Source organism: Microdochium trichocladiopsis (assembly GCF_020744255.1).
Source record: "Microdochium trichocladiopsis strain MPI-CAGE-CH-0230 chromosome Unknown B0I36scaffold_1, whole genome shotgun sequence".
NCBI classification, from domain to species: domain Eukaryota; kingdom Fungi; phylum Ascomycota; class Sordariomycetes; order Xylariales; family Microdochiaceae; genus Microdochium; species Microdochium trichocladiopsis.
In genome coordinates this window covers 2,960,847-2,979,292 of record NW_025763544.1, presented here as the reverse complement: position 1 = coordinate 2,979,292, position 18,446 = coordinate 2,960,847, and the positions used below count along the sequence as shown (strand labels likewise).

Here is an 18,446-nt window from a genome sequence, read left to right as displayed (position 1 = left end):
GAGGGGGAGGGGGAAGAGCGTGCAAGCGGGCAGCACCCGTATCGGAGGACCGGCAGGTACACGCGAACCCGTCGAGGGGCCACTGCAGAACGGCGCGGCGGCCAGCCCGCGACAGGTACCGACAGGGGTGACAAGTCCAGGCAGGTCCCACCCTCCACCTCAAAGCCCCCTAACTCCTGACCCCTGCTGGAAATTTCACCCCACCATGTCTGGTCATCGTCCCTCAAAAACATTGCCTCTCCTATCTTGTCGTCGGGACGCCCTCTCTCTCTCCCTCCTCTGCTTCTCGTTGAGCCTTCTTCCCCTGCCTACTTCTCACGACTTGGAAAGAGCTTCTCCTCTTCTCTCAGTCCACCCACCCTGCTCTTGGCATCTTCCCCACGGGAGTTTTGCATCTGAACACCCTCACGCCGCCCACTACTTCTCAAGTTGTCAAGATGGCTGATATGTACGCCCCCCATGCTACGTGTTGCCTTGCCCATCGGCGGCAGGCAATTGCGCTCCCGTCCTTGGTATCTCTCGGGTCTCACTGGATATGCTAACGTGGTCCCCTAGCAACATTGACGTCCTCGTTATCGGCGCTGGCCCGACCGGTCTCGGTGCCGCCAAGCGTCTCAACCAGATCGTGAGCTACACCGCCAGTCCGCTTGAATGGAAGGACGAAAGACTGGAAGAACTAACATTTGCTTATAGGATGGTCCCTCATGGTTGCTCCTCGACTCCAGCGAGAAGGCCGGTGGTCTTGCCTCCACTGATGTTACCCCCGAGGGCTTCGTATGTCAACCCGTCCCTAGCACCCATGCCATCTTGATTGGACATCGTCGCTGACCTATGCGTTGTTCTGGCACTTAGCTTTACGATGTCGGCGGCCACGTCATCTTCTCCCACTACAAGTACTTTGACGACTGCATTGAGGAGGCTCTCCCCAAGGAGGATGACTGGTATGACCACCAGCGCATCTCCTACGTCCGCTACAAGGGACTGTGGGTTCCTTACCCCTTCCAGAACAACATCTCGATGCTGCCCAAGGAGGACCAGGTCAAGTGCATTGATGGCCTGATCGACGCTGCCCTCGAGGCCCGCGTTGCCAACACCAAGCCCAGCAACTTCGACGAGTGGATCATGCGCATGACTGGTGAGGGTATTGCCAACATCTTCATGAGACCTTACAACTACAAGGTCTGGGCTGTTCCCACCACAAAGGTAAGCAAAATCCCAGTGACCCCAGAAGTCACCATTCCTCTAACACCTACCTCATTTAGATGCAAGCCGCGTGGCTCGGCGAGCGTGTCGCTGCTCCTGATGTCAAGGCCAACGTCCGCAACGTTATCATGAACAAGGTTGCTGGTAACTGGGGCCCCAACAACACCTTCCGTTTCCCTGCCCGTGACGGCACCGGCGGTATCTGGATCGCCGTCGCCGACACCCTCCCCAAGGACAAGAAGCGCTTCGGCAAGAGTGGCACCGTTACCAAGGTCGACGGCGAGAAGAAGATTGCTACCCTCGCCGACGGCACCACCATCAAGTACGAGAACCTCATCTCGACCATGCCCGTCGACAAGCTGTCCGCCTCTCTCGGCAACGACGAGCTGGTCCAGCTCTCCAAGGGCCTGTACTACTCCTCCACCCACGTCATCGGTGTTGGTCTCCGTGGCGAGCGTCCCGAGCGCATCGGTGACAAGTGCTGGCTGTACTTCCCCGAGGACAACTGCCCCTTCTACCGCGCGACCATCTTCTCCAACTACTCCCCCTACAACCAGCCCGAGGCCAGCGTCAAGCTGCCCACCCTCCAGCTCGGTGACGGCAGCAAGCCTTCCAGCTCGGATGCCAAGGAGGGTCCTTACTGGTCCATCATGTTGGAGGTTTCTCAGTCCACCATGAAGCCCGTCGATGAGGAGAACCTCCTCCGCGACTGCATCCAGGGTCTCATCAACACTGAGATGATCAAGCCCGAGGACGAGATCGTCTCGACTTACCACCGCAAGTTCGACCAGGGCTACCCCACCCCCTCGCTCGAGCGTGAGGGTGTCCTCACCAAGCTCCTGCCCAAGCTCCAGGACATGGGCATCTACTCTCGTGGCCGCTTCGGCAGCTGGAGATACGAGGTTGGCAACCAGGACCACTCCTTCATGCTCGGTGTTGAGGCCGCCGACAGCATCGTGAACGGTGCCGTCGAGCTCACCCTCAACTACCCTGATTTTGTCAACGGCCGCAAGAACACCGAGCGCCGTCTTGACCAGGGCCCCGTCGCTGCTAAGCTCCCTACTCGCTCCAAGTAAGTGGCAGCTTTGGTCGACAATTTCTGTAAATATCATTGCTGTGTTGCGGGAAAAGGCGGCCTCCGCTACCCCGGGGCTGCCAAACTGGAGTCTGAGCTGTCAGCGTTCTGGACGATAGACAGTAGTTAGACTTGATGGAGACCTGAGTCGCCTCCTTGGTTTTTGGTTTGACGACATTTGAACGCGACGGAATGAAATGAGCAACTTGGAGGTTGGATTATTTTTGCGATTTTCGGATTTGGTAATGGCGTCTAGAGTCCAACTCGTAGAGGTCTTGCTGAACTTCTTCGAAAGTGTTAGAGATACAAATAGATCTCTTAAGCAGTCTAAGCGCCTGCTGTAATCATGCATGAGACCTGTGCGACGCCCGCATGTGAGACATTGGATGCTGCATGGTGACGTTGAGGCGCTGCGCACAGAGACATTCCGCGCCCACGTTGCTGGATCGTTCTTTGAGGTGAGCCAAGCCATTTACTCGCGGACTTCCGATTCCCCATCTCCCAGGAGAACCCAGGCTGTCCTGATCTATCAGTCCACTTCATGCAGATGAAACATCGCGCAACTGCCGCATGTACTCCCACTAGCACAGGTGAGTAATATACGTAGCCTGAAGTCCTGTTCTTCCATAGCTGCCGCCGCGAGTGTCCGAAGGGCAACAGAGCCAACGACGGTTATACGAGTCGCCAGGCGCTCGATACCTTTTCTGGGTGAGTCAATCTACGATCAAGAGCCAGTTTATGAGACCCCTACAAATCGGAATCGCGAGTCGTGCCTCCACCAACGCCCTGTGTGGCGCCCTTCGATCTCGGACTGTCAGGAATGCAGGCCAGTGCACGACTTACCATAGTGCTCGTCCTGAGGTCTTCAGCGGCGTACACGGCCGGGCTTTACGCGACCAGCATGCAAACAATTTCAAAGTTGCAAGCCTGGAGGTCCCACGGCCCTGTGGCTCGGGGGTATTTTGATCAAACGACAGTTGAAATCCATTGAAATATTGGCGCGAAGGTTGCGACGACGCAAAACTGCCAGAAATTCTAGAAAGTGCTGCCAATATCTCATGTTGGGCAGAACCAGCAGAGCCTACGCATGCACCTCCCCCCCGCACCACGTGTAAAATGATGATGCGTGTTGGCGGCCTGCAATAATTTCGGCGTTAGCTCCTAGATATGCATGCTGCTGCACGAGACTGGCATATGATGAAGAATCAGCGAGGGACAGCCAGTTTCGGACACTTCTGAAGCACCATGAGACCGGCGTTGTGGGGAGGGGGGGGGATCGTGGCAGTCCTTGCGCGGCGCGGCCCAGCCGGGCCCGGCGGTGAATGGCAGGCGTATCTGGCCTTGGAAGAATGCTGGTCAAGAAGGGCTTGTCTCAATGGCCTTCCAAGGTTGGCCCTGGGTTGGGGGTTGCTACTAATTAGAGCAGTGCGGCTGCGGAGTATCGTCACCTCAGAACCTGCTGACGCAGTGCACGGCGACTGACGGCCTCTCTTCCCCTCCTCCGCCTCTGCGGGCACGTCGAGCATTTTCTCGCACCCACCGCTGTAGCGGACTGTCTACGGGCCCCATTGGTGCTGCTGGTCTGACAGCACTGGCCATTTTATTTCCGCGTGAGGATCCACGACGTTTGCGCCCGCCATCCTTGCTAGCCCCAAAGCTGGCAGGTTGAAGAGACCCCTTCTCGCCCCAGGCTCTCCTCACCTTGGCCGTGGCGGTGGCTCGGTCGACGACAGTTCTGCTCTCACAACGACACGCTCTCTGCCGGCAGCGCCCGAAACGACGAGCCCGAAACGACGAGCCCGACCTCCTCGACGCCTGCCCCGTTGCCGGCCAGCTGCCTATTGCCAGCTCTTCGCAGGCGGCCCCGCCTAGACCGCGATGACGGATACCGCGATACCTTAGCCATCGCCGAGCTATTTGACCACGACCAGCGCCGGCCTCGTGCTCCCATGATCCGTCGCCATGGACAGCTCTACGGCCCTGTTAGACGAGGGCCCCGATCCGCCGCCGCGCATTCTTGAACGACTCCGCCAGCTTGCCGGCTATGCCTGGAACGAGGACCAGCGCCCTTACCACTCTAGCTACGATAACTGGTATTTGCCTGCAACCCGCCCCCCCGTCCTGGGCCCTGGTAGTCTGCTGAGATCGGCTGGTTCTAACATTACGGTCACCCTTTGCTAGGCATGTCTTTGGTACTCGATTTGTTTCGCCCTACTCTAGCTCGCTGGGTAGCCCGCCACAGCCCTTCGCGAGCCCGCCAGCTCCTGGCAAACTTTCGACACATTCAAGTGGTCGCTCCACCGGCGAGATTCCAACGGTCTCAGGCCTGCATAGCGAAGGTCTGGGCGACAGGTCTGCGGCTTCACCACCCATCTTTTCGACGGCAGCGAGCGATCTCAACAACATAGAGGAGCAGAAAATTGTCGCTCGCATTTCATACTACACCCTCCGTGAGGAACGTACTTTTCACATAGCCAAGAACTTGAGCACGACTGCGGATCCCGAAGGCCGCCACATTGTGAAGCCCATCGACCTCATTCGTTTGACACCACTGCCCGGCGATCGGGCTGCCATAATAGTTTCGATTTACGAGAACCCCGGCCCGAACTACCTCTTTCAGAAGGTTGACCTGGGCCCAGCCTTTTTCTTCGCGGAAAAGTTTGAAGACCGGCTCGATGTCACTCCGTCCGCCCAGACCGAACTCCAGAATCCAATCACGATATCAGACTTTCTCGAGTTTGCCATTGGATCCACACAATGCCTGGAAATACTGCACCACGCCGGGATGGTTCATGGAGAAATCAGGGCGGACGCTTTCCACTTCAACATTGACACCAGCTGCGTCAAGCTAGTCTCGTTCGGTTCCGGAGTCAGGTCATTCGAGCAGGGCCTCACCAGCAATGGCTGGTCAACGTTATCCAAGGAGCTCGGAGCGAAGAATAAACTCATCTACATCAGTCCGGAGCAAACAGGTCGGATGCCTGCCGAGCCTGACACAAGGACGGATATCTATTCTCTGGGTGTAGTCTTCTGGACACTTCTTACTCAACAGCCTGTATTCACAGGCGCGACGCCTTTGGACATTGTCCAATGTGTGCTTTCGCGGCGGATCCCACTTGTGTCCAGTATCCGCACAGACGTACACGAGGTTCTCGCCCGCATCATACAAAAATGCACAGCCAAGAATATCGCAGAGCGCTACCATTCCGTAAGCGGCCTCAGGTTTGATCTGCAGATGGTCCAGAACTTCCTCGGCGAAGGTGACTTCTTGGCGCTCAAAGAGTGGCGGATTGGTTCCAGGGATGTCTCGTCGTTCTTCATGCTGCCCACGGTGATGGTTGGACGGGCCAAGGAGAGAGCAGAGCTTATCAAGGTCATTGACAGGGTTGCAAACAGCCACAGCGGGTTCGGCAGTTTCAATAACGCCAATCGTGCTTCCGATGCCTCTGCCTTATCCAACGATATCGTCGATGCGGCCGATGCTTCTAGCGAAGGCGCAAGTTCGGTCGACGGTGGTAATCGAAGAAGCGGTTCATTTACGCAGACCATCTCCTCCGACCCAAGGCATTCCCGCATCATGGCCCAGTCCTCGCTTTATAACGACACGCAGACGATTGCAAGCGACACCATTTCATTCGGCCACACAAGCGGGCCGAGTTCTCGACGGGGTTGGGACAAGCACTACAGCTTTACTTTTGAGTCAAGGAGTCACCTCGATGGCATGAGCGAGCGCCAAGCGTCACGACAAAGCGTGTCCGACATCTCCAGCATCCTGTCCAGACAGCTGGGCTCCAAGTTTCGCAGACGCGGCCAATGCGAAGTTGTCACTATTGCCGGCGCTGGAGGGCTAGGCAAGAGTTTTCTCGTCCAGCAAGTACTTGCCGATGTGCGTAGGCGCGGGTACTGTGCCACTGCCAAATTTGATACCGCTCGCAGGGTAGCTTTCGGGCCCTTGCTTAAGCTTATCTCGTCTTTGTTCAAGCAAGTCTGGGGCGAGAGAAACACGGAAACACCTTTGCACTTGGCGCTCAAGGACTATGTGCGCCCAATTTGGTCGAATCTGCACAAGACTTTGGGGCTCCCGGAGTTCCTCCTCGGTTCACCCGATGCGAGAATCGCCCGATCAGTATCCTCTGCCCAGAATACAGTTGACTTGCGTATGAAGCGAAGTCCCATCAAACGCCGAGGCTCGTCACCCGGGAAATCCCCTCCAGGCTCGGCTCCTTCGAGAAGCCCACGAGTCACCTCGCAATCATCGCAAGATTTCCTAAGGTCCAACGCTTCCACAAAGACCATTCGTTTGATGAACACTTTTCTCGACATTCTTCGGATCTTCTCAAGTTATCACTTCATCGCCCTCTGCCTGGATGACCTGCATTATGCGGATGACGAGTCACTCGACCTCATTACTCAGCTCATCGCCGCGCGACTGAAGATTCTCCTGATCCTCACATACCGTCCAGATGAGCTCGACCTCGACAAGCTCGAGCGAGTGATCAGCCCTGCCGAGCCCGAAGGTAAACTCATACTACCCCTTGTAATGTCCTGGAGCTGCAGCTGACATTGGTGCAGATCACCCCAAGGCGGTCGGACCGCGAGTCACCACGATAAACTTGTCTCCGTTGTCCGAAGCGGAAATCATACAATATGTCGCCACCACTTTGTGTCGACCAGCCGAGGATGTTGCCTCACTGGCTCTGGTGATTGAGTCGAAAACTGCAGGCAATCCATTCTATATGAGAGAGATGCTCAATGCCTGCCATCGGAAAAAATGTATATGGTATGACCACCGTGAAAGTCGGTGGCTCTTTGACCTTGACAGGTTATTTGAGCAGTTCCAAGGCGAACACGATTATGACATACTCGACAACGCCTTCATCTTGCGCCGCTTGCATGAACTACCACTTGCTTCGCGCTCCATTCTGGCCTGGGCCTCGCTCCTAGGCAATTCCTTCTCATTCGCCCTCATTTCACAACTCCTCACCGGGGAGTTTTCTGACCAGGCTGGATGCCGACTGCAATCAGGTGCAGCGTCATCTCATTACGGATTCTCGAAGCAAGACGCAGTGGCCGGTCTTCAAGCTGCCGTAAATGCTTGCATCATCGTCCAGAGCGAAACTGATGATCGTTTCCGGTTTGTGCATGATCGGTACATCCAAGCCGCTTCAACATTGGAGGAGTCAGACACAGCCAAGATGCATTTTGTGATTGCTCAGACCCTCATGAAGCACTCGGACCTGTTTTCTCCATCCTCTGACAGCATTGCTTCTCACATCTGCGAGGCGTCAGATATCATCAAGAGTCGCCTCACTGTGCGACGACCCTTTCGACAGCGCTTAATGGATAGCGCAGCAGAGGCTGCTGAGAATGGCGCGAGGCCCACAGCCATCAAATACTACTCGCGAGCCCTCGATTTGCTTCAACCGAATCCCTGGTCAACAACCGAGGAGGATGTCAGTTATGATGAGACACTGCAATTGTTCCTACGCACGGCGGAATGTTACGTCTACATGGGCAACAGTACCCTCGCATCCGGGCTGCTGCAGACAATCTTCAATCAGGCAGAAACTGCTGGAGACAAAGCCCCGGCTTGGTTACTCTTGTCCCGCATACAAGCCCAGAACGGCGACTCCGAGTCCGCAAGAATCACCTTGAAGCAGTCTCTTTCGCATCTCGCAGTGCCCTTCGACCCAGAGCCGACCTACGAGAAATGCGACGAGGTCTTTATGAAGCTTGCGACGCGCATAAAATCATTAGAGAAACCGAATGTTCCAATTCCACTTGGAACTCTGGACGCCAGGCGCCTGATCATAGGGTCGATCCTCTCTGATGCTTGCAGTGCAGCCTGGTGGAGTGACTGCCTCGACTTTTACAATCTGTCACTCACTCTGATCAATCTCCATCTCGATGAAGGCCCATTCCCGCAATCTGGGATGGCCTTTCTACACATTTCTATGATAGCACTTGCCCGCTTCAACATGATCGAGTACGCGGCAGAGCTTGGTAGCATTTGCGTCGAATTCCTGGACAAATATCGCGATCCGTTCTCTCAGGCTCGCGGCTACATGATTCACTCCAACTTCGTCAGCCATATCAATGTCCCAATGGGCGAGGCTGTCTCCCATCTTGAGAACATAGTCGAATATGCCGCCGCTGCCGGTGATCGTATCAGCACGATCCTGGCTTTTGGGCTTTCGGCCCAGATGCGGTTCTTCGCCAGCGAGAACGTCATCGACCTGGAGGCGGTCTGCCAGTATTGTTGCGAAGAGGTTCCTGGGTGGCATCTGGATACCAGAGGTGGCACCTTCCTGGTTACTGTACGACAACTCTGCCGTGCGCTTCAGGGTAAAACGAACGTGTCATCCGCGAAAGAAGTCATGTCAGATGAGCACCACTCCTCAAGCAACTACAAGAAGTGGCTGCATACCACTACGCGCAATGGTGGTCGATCTGTTCTCCTGTATGAGACGATGGAAATTATCCCACTGTTTCTCTATGAGCACTACGAGCAGGCTTGCGAGCTGGGGAGACGATGCTTAGACAGGCTTGGCTTGATCTGGTCTGCGCGCAATACGCGCGTGGTCCTACTCTATTATGGTCTATCGCTTTCTGGGCTCATGCTGCGCAAGATCAACGACCCTCGCAATACAGGTGTTGACTTGAGTAACGACATCAAGGAGACCATAGATCAAATTGATGGCTTCAACAAGAAGATCAAGGACTGGCAAGAGGTTTCAGATGTCAACTACCTGGCTTGGTCGAAATGGCTTGATGCCCAAGTGGCAGAGCTCCGTGGCGACCATGGCTTCGCCATCGAGAAATACGAGACCGCACTTGACCATGCCTCGGAGCACAGTTTTGTCTTTGAGGAAGCCCTGGGCAGCTATCTCATGGCCGGGTTTTTCATCCGCCGGTCTGCACGGAGGTCAGCTGCTGCTGTGCTACGCGAAAGCGTCGGCCTATGGAGACAACTCGGCGCCACAGGCATCACTGCACGGATAGAGGAAGAGCATGTGCTACTCCTCAAGGGCCCAACGCGACATTTCAGGACAGCTGAGGTCGCAGTACAAACCGAAATTGCTGGAGATACCGCTGGAGTCGCATACACACCAGATTCCGAAGAACTGCCAGCGACCTTACAGCCTACAATTGCAGAGTCGAACGCCGCACGGATGGCCGCATGGAGAGGTTCAATGCCTCCAGATACCGGAGTCGGGCTTCCGGCACTTGATATGATCGATCTGCATTCCATTCTCCTGTCCTCCCAGATCATCTCTTCCGTCCTACAGGTGGATGAGCTACTGAAGACAATGTGCCAGGTCATCCTCGAGAACTGCGGCAGCTCAGCAACACAAGCGTCGATCGTCATCCAGGACGAAGGCGATGGCAGTGGAGAATGGTGCATCGCTGCCAGCGGTGACCCGGAGCGCGGTGCTACAGCGCATCATCCGCGACTGCCACTTTCGGGAGCATCTCATGTCGCAGAGAACGTCATCTTGTATTGCACACGTTTCCGAGAGCCACTGTTTATCCCCGATCTTTTGAGCGATGAGCGATTCGGCAATGTCAACAACACATGGCTGCAGCGAAATCCTCTGAGCAAAGCCGTCATTGCGATCCCCATTTGCCACGGCTCGAAGCCTCTCTTGGGTGTCCTGTATCTTGAGGGTCAGCCCGGTTCCTTTACTGACCGGAACGTGACCGTACTGCAATTGCTTGTCAACCAGATAGGGATCAGCTACTCGAATGCACTAGCAATGAAGGCGGTCGAGAAGGTCTCTGCGGAAAATAACTCGATGATCGAGGTGCAGCGGAAGATGGTCGTTCAAGCTCGTGAAGCTGAGACCAAGGCCAAGAACGCGGAGGCCGAAGCGAAACGTAACGTCAAGATCGCCGAGGAGGCTGCAAAGGCCAAAGGCATCTTCCTGGCAAACGTATCGCACGAGCTGCGAACACCACTCAACGGTGTCATTGGCAACTCAGAGCTGCTCAGGGATGGCAACCTCAACAAAGAGCAGATGGAAATGGCTGACTCCATTCGCGTATCGGCGGATCTATTGCTGACAGTCATCAACGATATTCTGGACTTCTCCAAGATGGAGGCCGACAAGATGAAGCTGTATATCATTGCTTTCAACCCTGAGGAGATGATTCGCGAGGTCGTCCGGGCTGCTTCTTACAGGAATCGGGAAAAGACTTCGAAGACCAACGTCAAGATCATCCAAGACATCAACCTGCCTCGCATGCTCATATATGGCGACCCCATCCGCCTTCACCAAGTCTTGGGTAATCTCATTGGAAACAGTCTCAAGTTCACGGAAGATGGTTCGATTACTATCGGCGCACGAATTGACTCCGAGACCACAGAGCAGGTCACGCTCACTTTTTGGGTCAGGGATACAGGCATCGGGATCCCCCCTCAGCAGCTCGCCAAACTGTTCCAACCCTTCAGCCAAGCCGACCCAAGTACTGCGCGGAAATATGGTGGCAGTGGCCTAGGTCTGAGCATCTGCAAGTCACTGATCGAGACAATGATGAAGGGCAAGATTCAGCTCGATAGCGAAGCGAATGTCGGAACAACCGCGTGGTTCACGATTACTTTTGACAAGGCCAATCCCGAGGCATCAGCCGGCGATGTACAGCAGACTGTGGCCGCGCCCCCAACGGTAGACAGGCAAGATGCCTCCCCACCGGCGCGGCGAATGTCTGTGCTGAATCCATTCACCAATCTCATCTCGATACCACGGGAACAGATTCGTATCTGTATCGCCGAGGACAACCTCATCAATCAACGCATTGCAATCCAGTACGTTCGCAAGCTAGGCTACACCAACGTCGATGCGTACGAGAATGGTCTGAAAGCAGTCGAGGGGCTCCGGCGGAAAGCTCGAGAGGGCCAGCCGTACCAGGTCGTTCTGATGGACGTCCAGATGCCCGTCCTTGATGGTTACGAAGCCACAAAACTCTTGCGCAAGGACGAGCTAGAAGATGTCCGGAAGGTGCTTGTCATTGCGATGACAGCTTCAGCTATTCAGGGAGATCGAGAAAAGTGTCTGGCTGCTGGCATGAACGATTATTTGGCCAAGCCCGTCAAGGCAGATCTGTTGAAGCGGAAGCTCGACGCATATACAGTTGGGGCGCACGAACGCAACCTTGCACAGACGCAATTGTCGAACGGGGCCGAACTTATTCAGTCAACTACCACAACCATTGTGACGCCGGCTCCAAGCCCACCAGTTATCAAAGAGGGTGAGGTGGACTCATCCACTTCGCCGCCTCTTGTGGTGCCTACTACAGACCCGTCTGGGCTCATCCGGAGTCCCGAGCTGTATTCGGCACCCAGCCTGACGTCAAGCGATACTCGGCTGTCAGACCGTGGTTCTGTGACTGATTTCACCTCAGATGCATCGATCATGTCCGGTCAGACTTCCCGAAGGCAACCCAGGAAGTTGACAAAAAGTCGAAACAGCAGCGAGGCGAATGTGGCTATCCCCGAAAGACCCAAGGGGGTGCTAAGGAAGAACCGGCGGCCAACAAGTGTCTCCAACGTCCACGACCTTGATCGTGGCCACGAATCCGGCGCACCACTTGGGTCAAATCAGTCAATCCGCTCTTCCGCCGACAACGACCGGCCTTCGAGCTTGAAGTCAAACAGCAGCAGCACCGGAACAAAGGGGGGCTTCTTCATAAAGTAAAGCCCGTCGTGTATATGCTAGGTCAGGGGAACAGCACATGTCAGTGCATGTGTTTCGCGAGTGGGCTCAGCATGTGTTCAAGCTCTCTTTCTGCAACTTTGGTCACCTTTGTGTTTTTGGCTCTTCATTCTCCATTTTCTATTTCTTTCCTTTTTCCAATAACAAAACACATAGGCCTTCATGCAGCCAGATAGAGGGGGGTTCCACGGGAAAGTAGCTGCCATCATGTTCATAGACGTGTCGTTTATACCCTCAGACAGCAGGATCGAGCGTTGGGAAGATGCATGGTCACATTGGTGCAGGCGTGTCTTTTGGGGCACTGGAGTTGGCTTATCTCTATCTTCTTTTTTCGACTTGGGTTCCCGGATTACTTTCTTCAGGCATACTGTTGTCCTTTTTGCAAAGATACGTTTCGTGACAATGACTTATGGGACGAACATGCACGTAGGCCTTGCACGGGTAGAATGAGTGTACATGTTCCCTGAGAGTATATTATGAGATGAAATCTACTTCTACGACAGCACCTATCTCCCGGCCATATCTTCGGATGGTGCCTCTCAGGATTCATGCTTTGTCAGGTGGCCAGCGAGAAGGAATATGAGCTCGTCGAGCATCAATGCGTGCGTGCTTTACCTGCTTCGCAGCTGCAGTGCTCGCCAGGCGACAAACACCGAAAAGGGGTTCGTACAGCGAGGACGAAGTCATTTTGAGCCTTCATCGATTGAACCCATCAGCTCCGTGGGCGTGAGCTCTACTTCCCGCTTTGTTTCTTGTCTAGCCTAGTATCATTTACGGCTCCTTGTCCCTCTCTCGTCTCACGCGGTCAGGGAAGCGACGAGCATCTCCAGCGGTCAGTCTTGGCAATGATTTTTCATGTTTTCCTCCAGCATGAATACAACTGGCCACCTGCGTAGGCGTGGCCCGTTTCACGACCAGGCACGACGGTCCAGAACCATTTGATTCTCTGCATGTCACGCTAGCAGGAGACCATCATGATCATGCTTGCCAGCCACATGCGGTGTTCGGAACCTTGCCGCATTCTTATCGCGCAGCGACCGTTCTGCGCTGATGCCGGAACCGTCGACACCCACCGTAGGGCTTGTCTCGTCTCCCGTCGTGCAGCAAAAGGGAGGAGACGGACTTGGCCAGGACGGGGTGCGGTGCAGCAGCAGCAGCTGCTGCTGCTCACGCCGCCCTGATCTAGCAGCAACGCCTAGAATCTAGGCTCGGGACAACAGATGTGATTACATTCTCGCCGCACCCACGTGCTTCTCCGTCTTCTCCCTGGATCTGAAAAACCCAGTGATGGCTCATCCCGGAACAGGACAAGCCCAGGGTAGACGATACGATCTTGTAATCAAGATGAATCGGCGAATCGCGATTTTTCCTCTTCTTCCGATGGTCGGGTTGACAGCCCGAACCCTTTTCCTCTTCTCCATTTGTGGCTGCATCCCGGAACGATATCTCAACAGACCTCCTCTGATAATGGGGTGTGTGATCGTAATTGTCGTCTTGTACGACACCGTGGTCATGGTGGCACACCGCTGTCCTCGATTAGGCCACATTAGAGAGTGCTCCAGGTGAATCGGGACGAGGCCTGTCCGAAACATGCAGAGTAAGAACTTCTGCTAACATCGCTTGGGCGGCTCATGTTGATATTGGCGTGTGATATGCTTCACGGCTTGCAGGGTCTTCTCCTCCTTCGGCTTGCTCTTGGGCACTCTGCCCATCGGAGACATGTTGCCTGGCGACATGGGATGGAGCGAAAAAGCGGCTCACCACAACCCACACCTCCACATGCATGCACATGCACACCACACATCTCACCGTCGAGCCGGCACGGCGCAAGGCCCAGTAGCTTAGTAGAGCCCGATATCGACCGGGGCCCCCGGTGCCAATGGACGAGCTTGTGAAGACCTGGCCCGCCCTCTCCGCCAGTGTGTCCATGCCATCTCCCACTGTCTGCCGAGCACGTATCAGGTTCCGATGTAACGGTTGCAGCGAGCCCCACTCAGGTCGCCTGAGCTGGTTGTGAAGTGACTTTTGCAACTCTATCCACGTCTTTGCTGCATCGTGGCTTACGGTACGCAACTAGACCGTAGGCCTACGGCTGGAAGTGGGACGTCGTTGATTCTGAGAAGTCCGGCATAGCCCTGAACTGCGGAGCTAGCACGCCATTAGGCGCAAACTTGCAAGCCAATCGATCGCGGCCACAAGTTCGGAGCAAAGTCACTGTCAGATCTTGCGACACGAAATCGGCGCGACATGGCTTTGGCAGCACGGCAGGGGCGAAGATCGGAGCCGTACTCGTGTGCGGAGTTTGACCAAGTTTGAAGCAGTTTGAAATTGAAATTCCTGTCATGGTATCTTGACCAACTTCTTTGCAGCCCTGAAGACCTGTATGTCCGCTCTGTTCGCGTTGAAGCAGCGCGAAATGAAGAGGGAATCGAGAGGCGATGCTTGGGCAGGCTGATGTTTACCAGACGATCGTCCTCTGGTAACCTCACCCTATGCGTTGCCAATTGGAACGTTTAAGAACAGCGAAGAGAACACATTGGTTCACAGATTAGAAAAGAGTAGCACCTGCATCATCCTTGGCCAGCAGGCGAGGCAGCTTCGGCATGTCCAGATTTCACATTTCTACTGAGAATCAGAGACGAGGTGGCGTCGGCGTACCACGGGGGACGAATACGCGACAAAGGGCGAATGGCACCAAACTTAATGAACGATCGCGATGTTGTTCTTTTCCCTGGGCAGCGAAGAACAGTCCAATGCCAGGTAATTGCTGGGTCGCTCCTCAATCTGCCATCCCGCGCGTGTTCTGAGACACGGCAGAAGGCGTGTGTGGATCGTGAATGAGATTAAAGAAGCGGCTTGCACTGGATGGCCACCTGACAGGAGTTGACTGTTGTCGTTGGGACCTGACAAGCGTTGTCATGTCAGGTCCAGGATAGAGTAACCAAAACGGGAATGGGAAGGGCATCGGTCCACCGTTCCTGAAGAAATCAGTGGTAGAAAATATTTAGTTTGCACATGTGCGGGTCGGCCACAAAGAACTTTTGACAATTGTCCCGCGAGCCGTTGGAGCGAGCCACTAGGCGGCTAAGCTTGTGGTCCAGGAGATCGACCTGTGTGGCGCTGCCTCGAGTGGTGTCCCTGCACGGACTGGCCGTAGACTATACAGGCGAGGCTAATGCCACGACCAAGCCTTAGGTTATCCGTGCACTGTATGATCCTCGGGCGGGAGTCCAGATCGACGCCTTTGAAGCGACATAGAAATGGTCTGATTGAGGTTACGGAGGCTTTTTTTTTTTTTTTTTCTCTCTATTCTTCTTGCACGATGATCCCAGTCTGGCGAGGTAGATGCACACAGGCCCGAAATGGCCAGTCTGGCTGAACTTGGCATGCGCATGTGGAGCTTATTCCGTAACCACATCAATTGCCAATTTTTGCGGATCAGAAACTGGTTGTCGAGCGCCATGTTCCAGTCACACCGCCCTCACCAAAGCAAGAATAGGGACAAAGAGATGGAGGAAAGGCGGCCCACTTGAGTGAAAAAGCCGAGCGTGTGGCGGAGTGTGGCTGGTCACCCATGTCTGGCCCGGTTGTGTCGACAACCCGTCAGACAGATCAGCGGACTTGACAACCAGCTATGCCGCTTGGGAAGAGATCAGATTCGTTCCTTGATGCACGACAGCGTCCTTGGGCGCCCAGGGTGCGTGCTGGAAGGGCGGCGCTGTAGCGGCAATTGGACGAGCATGGCTTGCTTCCTCAATTCTGCCCAATCGGGGCATCCAGGACTTGGATAAATCAGCTTCGTTAGGCCGAGCTCCAGCACCTTTTGTTCATTGACGACTTGGCAGCAAGGCTCGCTTTTGCGCCATGCTTCATGAGACGGACCCCTGACTTGCGTGTGTTCCGCATCTCCGATATAGAGTACCGTGCGAGAAGGTACACAGTCGAGTGCGGCTCGTGTGGGAGTGTCGTATCGCGTAGGGAGACATTGCTGCAGGTTCCAGGAGGACAGGCAACTTCCGCAAACGAACGGTTTTGCCAGGGTGTCTACGGAGTAGTTCGAAGAAAGTGCGAACCAGGATTCGACAGGGACAGCACCTTGGCTTACCAAAAGAATGTGGTGATGACGCCCGACTGGTATGATTGAGACGACACCCGCACCCGATCCCAGTAACCCGAGTCCCTCGCGTGAGGCATCATGGCTCCGCACGACATATGTGACAACAAGATGACTTGCAGTGTGGATTACTGTGGACCAAGCCAGCATGACGGCGACGCCCACAAGCTTGCCGGGCAGCCTGCACGTGGTGCGCACGCACCTTGTGGAAACGGCGATGGTGATGGCGACGAGATGCTCACGACGCTCGTGGAGATGGAAGGGGTCGAACTTGTCTCGCGGAACGGTTGCGTGGCTGCACTAAGGAAGTGGACCGCGGGCTGGCAGACCTCGCCTGTCCCGTCATCCCAAGTCGCAGGCGGGGCGGGTATTTGGGCTCGAGTGAGACTCGCATGGGCTGGCGACGGCGTTGCCTGCTGATTTTGACATTGTTGTTTTGGTTGTTGTTGTTATTGGTGTTGTCGGCGGTGCTGATCTTCCGAGTACAATCGTGCTGTAGCCGTGCGGGCAGCTCCATCCAGCCTTGGGCTGATGGTGATCTCGGTCGGAGGGTGTAGAAGTGGGCCCCATGGGGCTACCAGATGGCGCCGTTTCAGATTGATCCAGACCTGGGAAGGCGCGAGGGAGGCTTGTGAGGGCAGGCACGCGACGCACGGCCGAGTCGTCAAGCCACCTGGCATGGCAAGGGCACTTGCCGTTGCTGGCAGGGTCCCAGGCCTGGGCCCCTGCTCTGCTGCTCCACGGCACTGCCTGACTGGACGGACTGGATGGCGGGGGTTGGCCTGCCTCATGCCCACCGTGGAAGCTCATTGCCCATTTCGCGGGCCACCACTGTACCCGAAACACAAAGACGCGCGACTTGGGATTGCGCTGTCTTGGTCCCAACGGCCACCGACAAATCCAGCGACGCTCACCCGCCCCGGCCGAGCCAGCTGCCTGGCCTACCTGGGTTGCGAGATTGCGCGCTTCCTCCTCACCCCCGGCATACTCGCTCAGCTCGCTCCCTGCTGTCGACATCAGGGTCTGGAGGCCGCGAACCGCATTGCGCATCGTCTAGCTCGAGATCGGCACTCTCTCTTGCCAAGGAGAGCCAGTTGGTTCGTTCTGTCCGGCTCGACCTTCCACCCGGGAAAGCGGAGTTCACCAGAGCCTCAAGCCGAGCCTCTCGCCTGCCATGCTCGCGTGGCAACTTGATGCCCATTTCGACTCGCACCAGCCACTCCAACAGCCGATCGCGGTGGAAGCTGCCTGAGCACCATACAAGGCCGTGATGGGCAACCAGCATTCCGCATGCCAGCGCAGGACCCCCCTGCCGTCCCGCTAAGCACCAACGGCGTGGAACCGGTCGAGTCTCTGGTCTCGATTTCCCTCATGGACTACAGCCCCTCGGCCCCTCAGCGGCGTGCGCCGACGGCTCTGATCCGCCCCCTGCACACTTCGATCGACCATTTTGGGTCAAAACCAGCCAGGCTCCACCACGACCTGCAACCCATCCTACCATTTGATTGGCCAAGAAAGTGTCCGCTGTCCAGTTTGGGCATTCCATCGTTGCAAGTTGGCACAAATCCCTGGTATCCAATCTTGGCCCGAGGCGTCCTCCGCATCCCCACCGAGTAACCCAGCTCCGCGAGTCCGCTCAGCACCTCGGCAGTGGCCCTGATGAACAACATCGTCAATCACCAATCCATGTTCGGAACACGGGATGATCTTGTCATCGTCGAAAGAATGTGGATCCCTCCAGAGCGGCTCTTTGTCTAATTGCGGCTGGGTTCCAGGTCCTCGTGCGAGGCACACGTGGGACAACTCACACCTGTCTCAGATTCTGACGGGTGGCGGACTCCTTGTGGCTGGTCGACAATTTCCTTGCCTTACGTGACAAACCTGCCGCGGAGAGTCACAAGCAGTAGTGTTTGTCTCGTCTCATCCTACACCGCTTGGATCCGTGGCGGGCAATACCCTCCAGGAACGCAGTAAGACCAGGCATTCATGAGCCACGTGTTTTAGCCATATGGCACGTTCGTCGTGACATATAGGACGGGCTACTCGTCTATTCTATGCTAGCAGTGTTCAGTCACCTTTTAACACAGCCTTTGCTCCAGTCGTGCTGGCCAACCTGGCCAGTGAGGAATGGAACTTTGGACCACTCTTTCTTGGTCTGTGCCGCAAGCCTAAGTGGTACTGGCAGAAACGTCGCGTGTCAGGCTGACTGTGGCATCCAAATGTCCTGAATGCTACATCGCCATGGGCCATGAAAGCATCATTCGAAACCGCGAGTGTTCAGCACCAAGTCCGTAGCATGTGGCAACTACAATCAACAACAGCTGGAGATCAGGCGCAAATA

The 18,446-nt window shown here is 55.6% G+C and overlaps 4 protein-coding genes across 4 annotated transcripts; 2 read left to right on the top strand and 2 right to left on the bottom strand.

Annotated features, from left to right (window-relative positions):
- The first annotated feature begins 214 nt into the window (after positions 1-214).
- On the top strand, positions 215-2,649 carry B0I36DRAFT_280954 (UDP-galactopyranose mutase). The gene is made up of 5 exons (XM_046151482.1): positions 215-448; positions 556-625; positions 694-774; positions 853-1,203; positions 1,263-2,649. The coding sequence occupies exons 1-5, from the start codon at positions 438-440 to the stop codon at positions 2,277-2,279; spliced, it is 1,530 nt and encodes a 509-aa protein (XP_046018572.1). The 5' UTR covers positions 215-437; the 3' UTR covers positions 2,280-2,649.
- Positions 2,650-4,094: 1,445 nt separating this feature from the next.
- Positions 4,095-12,115, top strand: B0I36DRAFT_11582 (putative histidine kinase HHK1p). The gene is made up of 3 exons (XM_046147963.1): positions 4,095-4,371; positions 4,460-6,795; positions 6,851-12,115. Exons 1-3 carry the CDS (start codon positions 4,241-4,243, stop codon positions 11,971-11,973), a joined length of 7,590 nt encoding a protein of 2,529 aa, XP_046018571.1. The 5' UTR covers positions 4,095-4,240; the 3' UTR covers positions 11,974-12,115.
- Positions 12,116-15,311: 3,196 nt separating this feature from the next.
- On the bottom strand, positions 15,312-16,621 carry B0I36DRAFT_310863 (uncharacterized protein). Its single transcript, XM_046152306.1, has one exon. The coding sequence runs from the start codon at positions 16,253-16,255 to the stop codon at positions 15,644-15,646; it is 612 nt and encodes a 203-aa protein (XP_046018570.1). The 5' UTR covers positions 16,256-16,621; the 3' UTR covers positions 15,312-15,643.
- On the bottom strand, positions 16,377-17,155 carry B0I36DRAFT_391348 (uncharacterized protein; the record flags this gene model as incomplete). The annotated part of the gene is made up of 2 exons (XM_046161414.1): positions 16,377-16,936; positions 17,051-17,155. The coding sequence occupies 2 exons, from the start codon at positions 17,153-17,155 to the stop codon at positions 16,448-16,450; spliced, it is 594 nt and encodes a 197-aa protein (XP_046018569.1). The 3' UTR covers positions 16,377-16,447.
- Between the last annotated feature and the right edge of the window lie 1,291 nt (positions 17,156-18,446).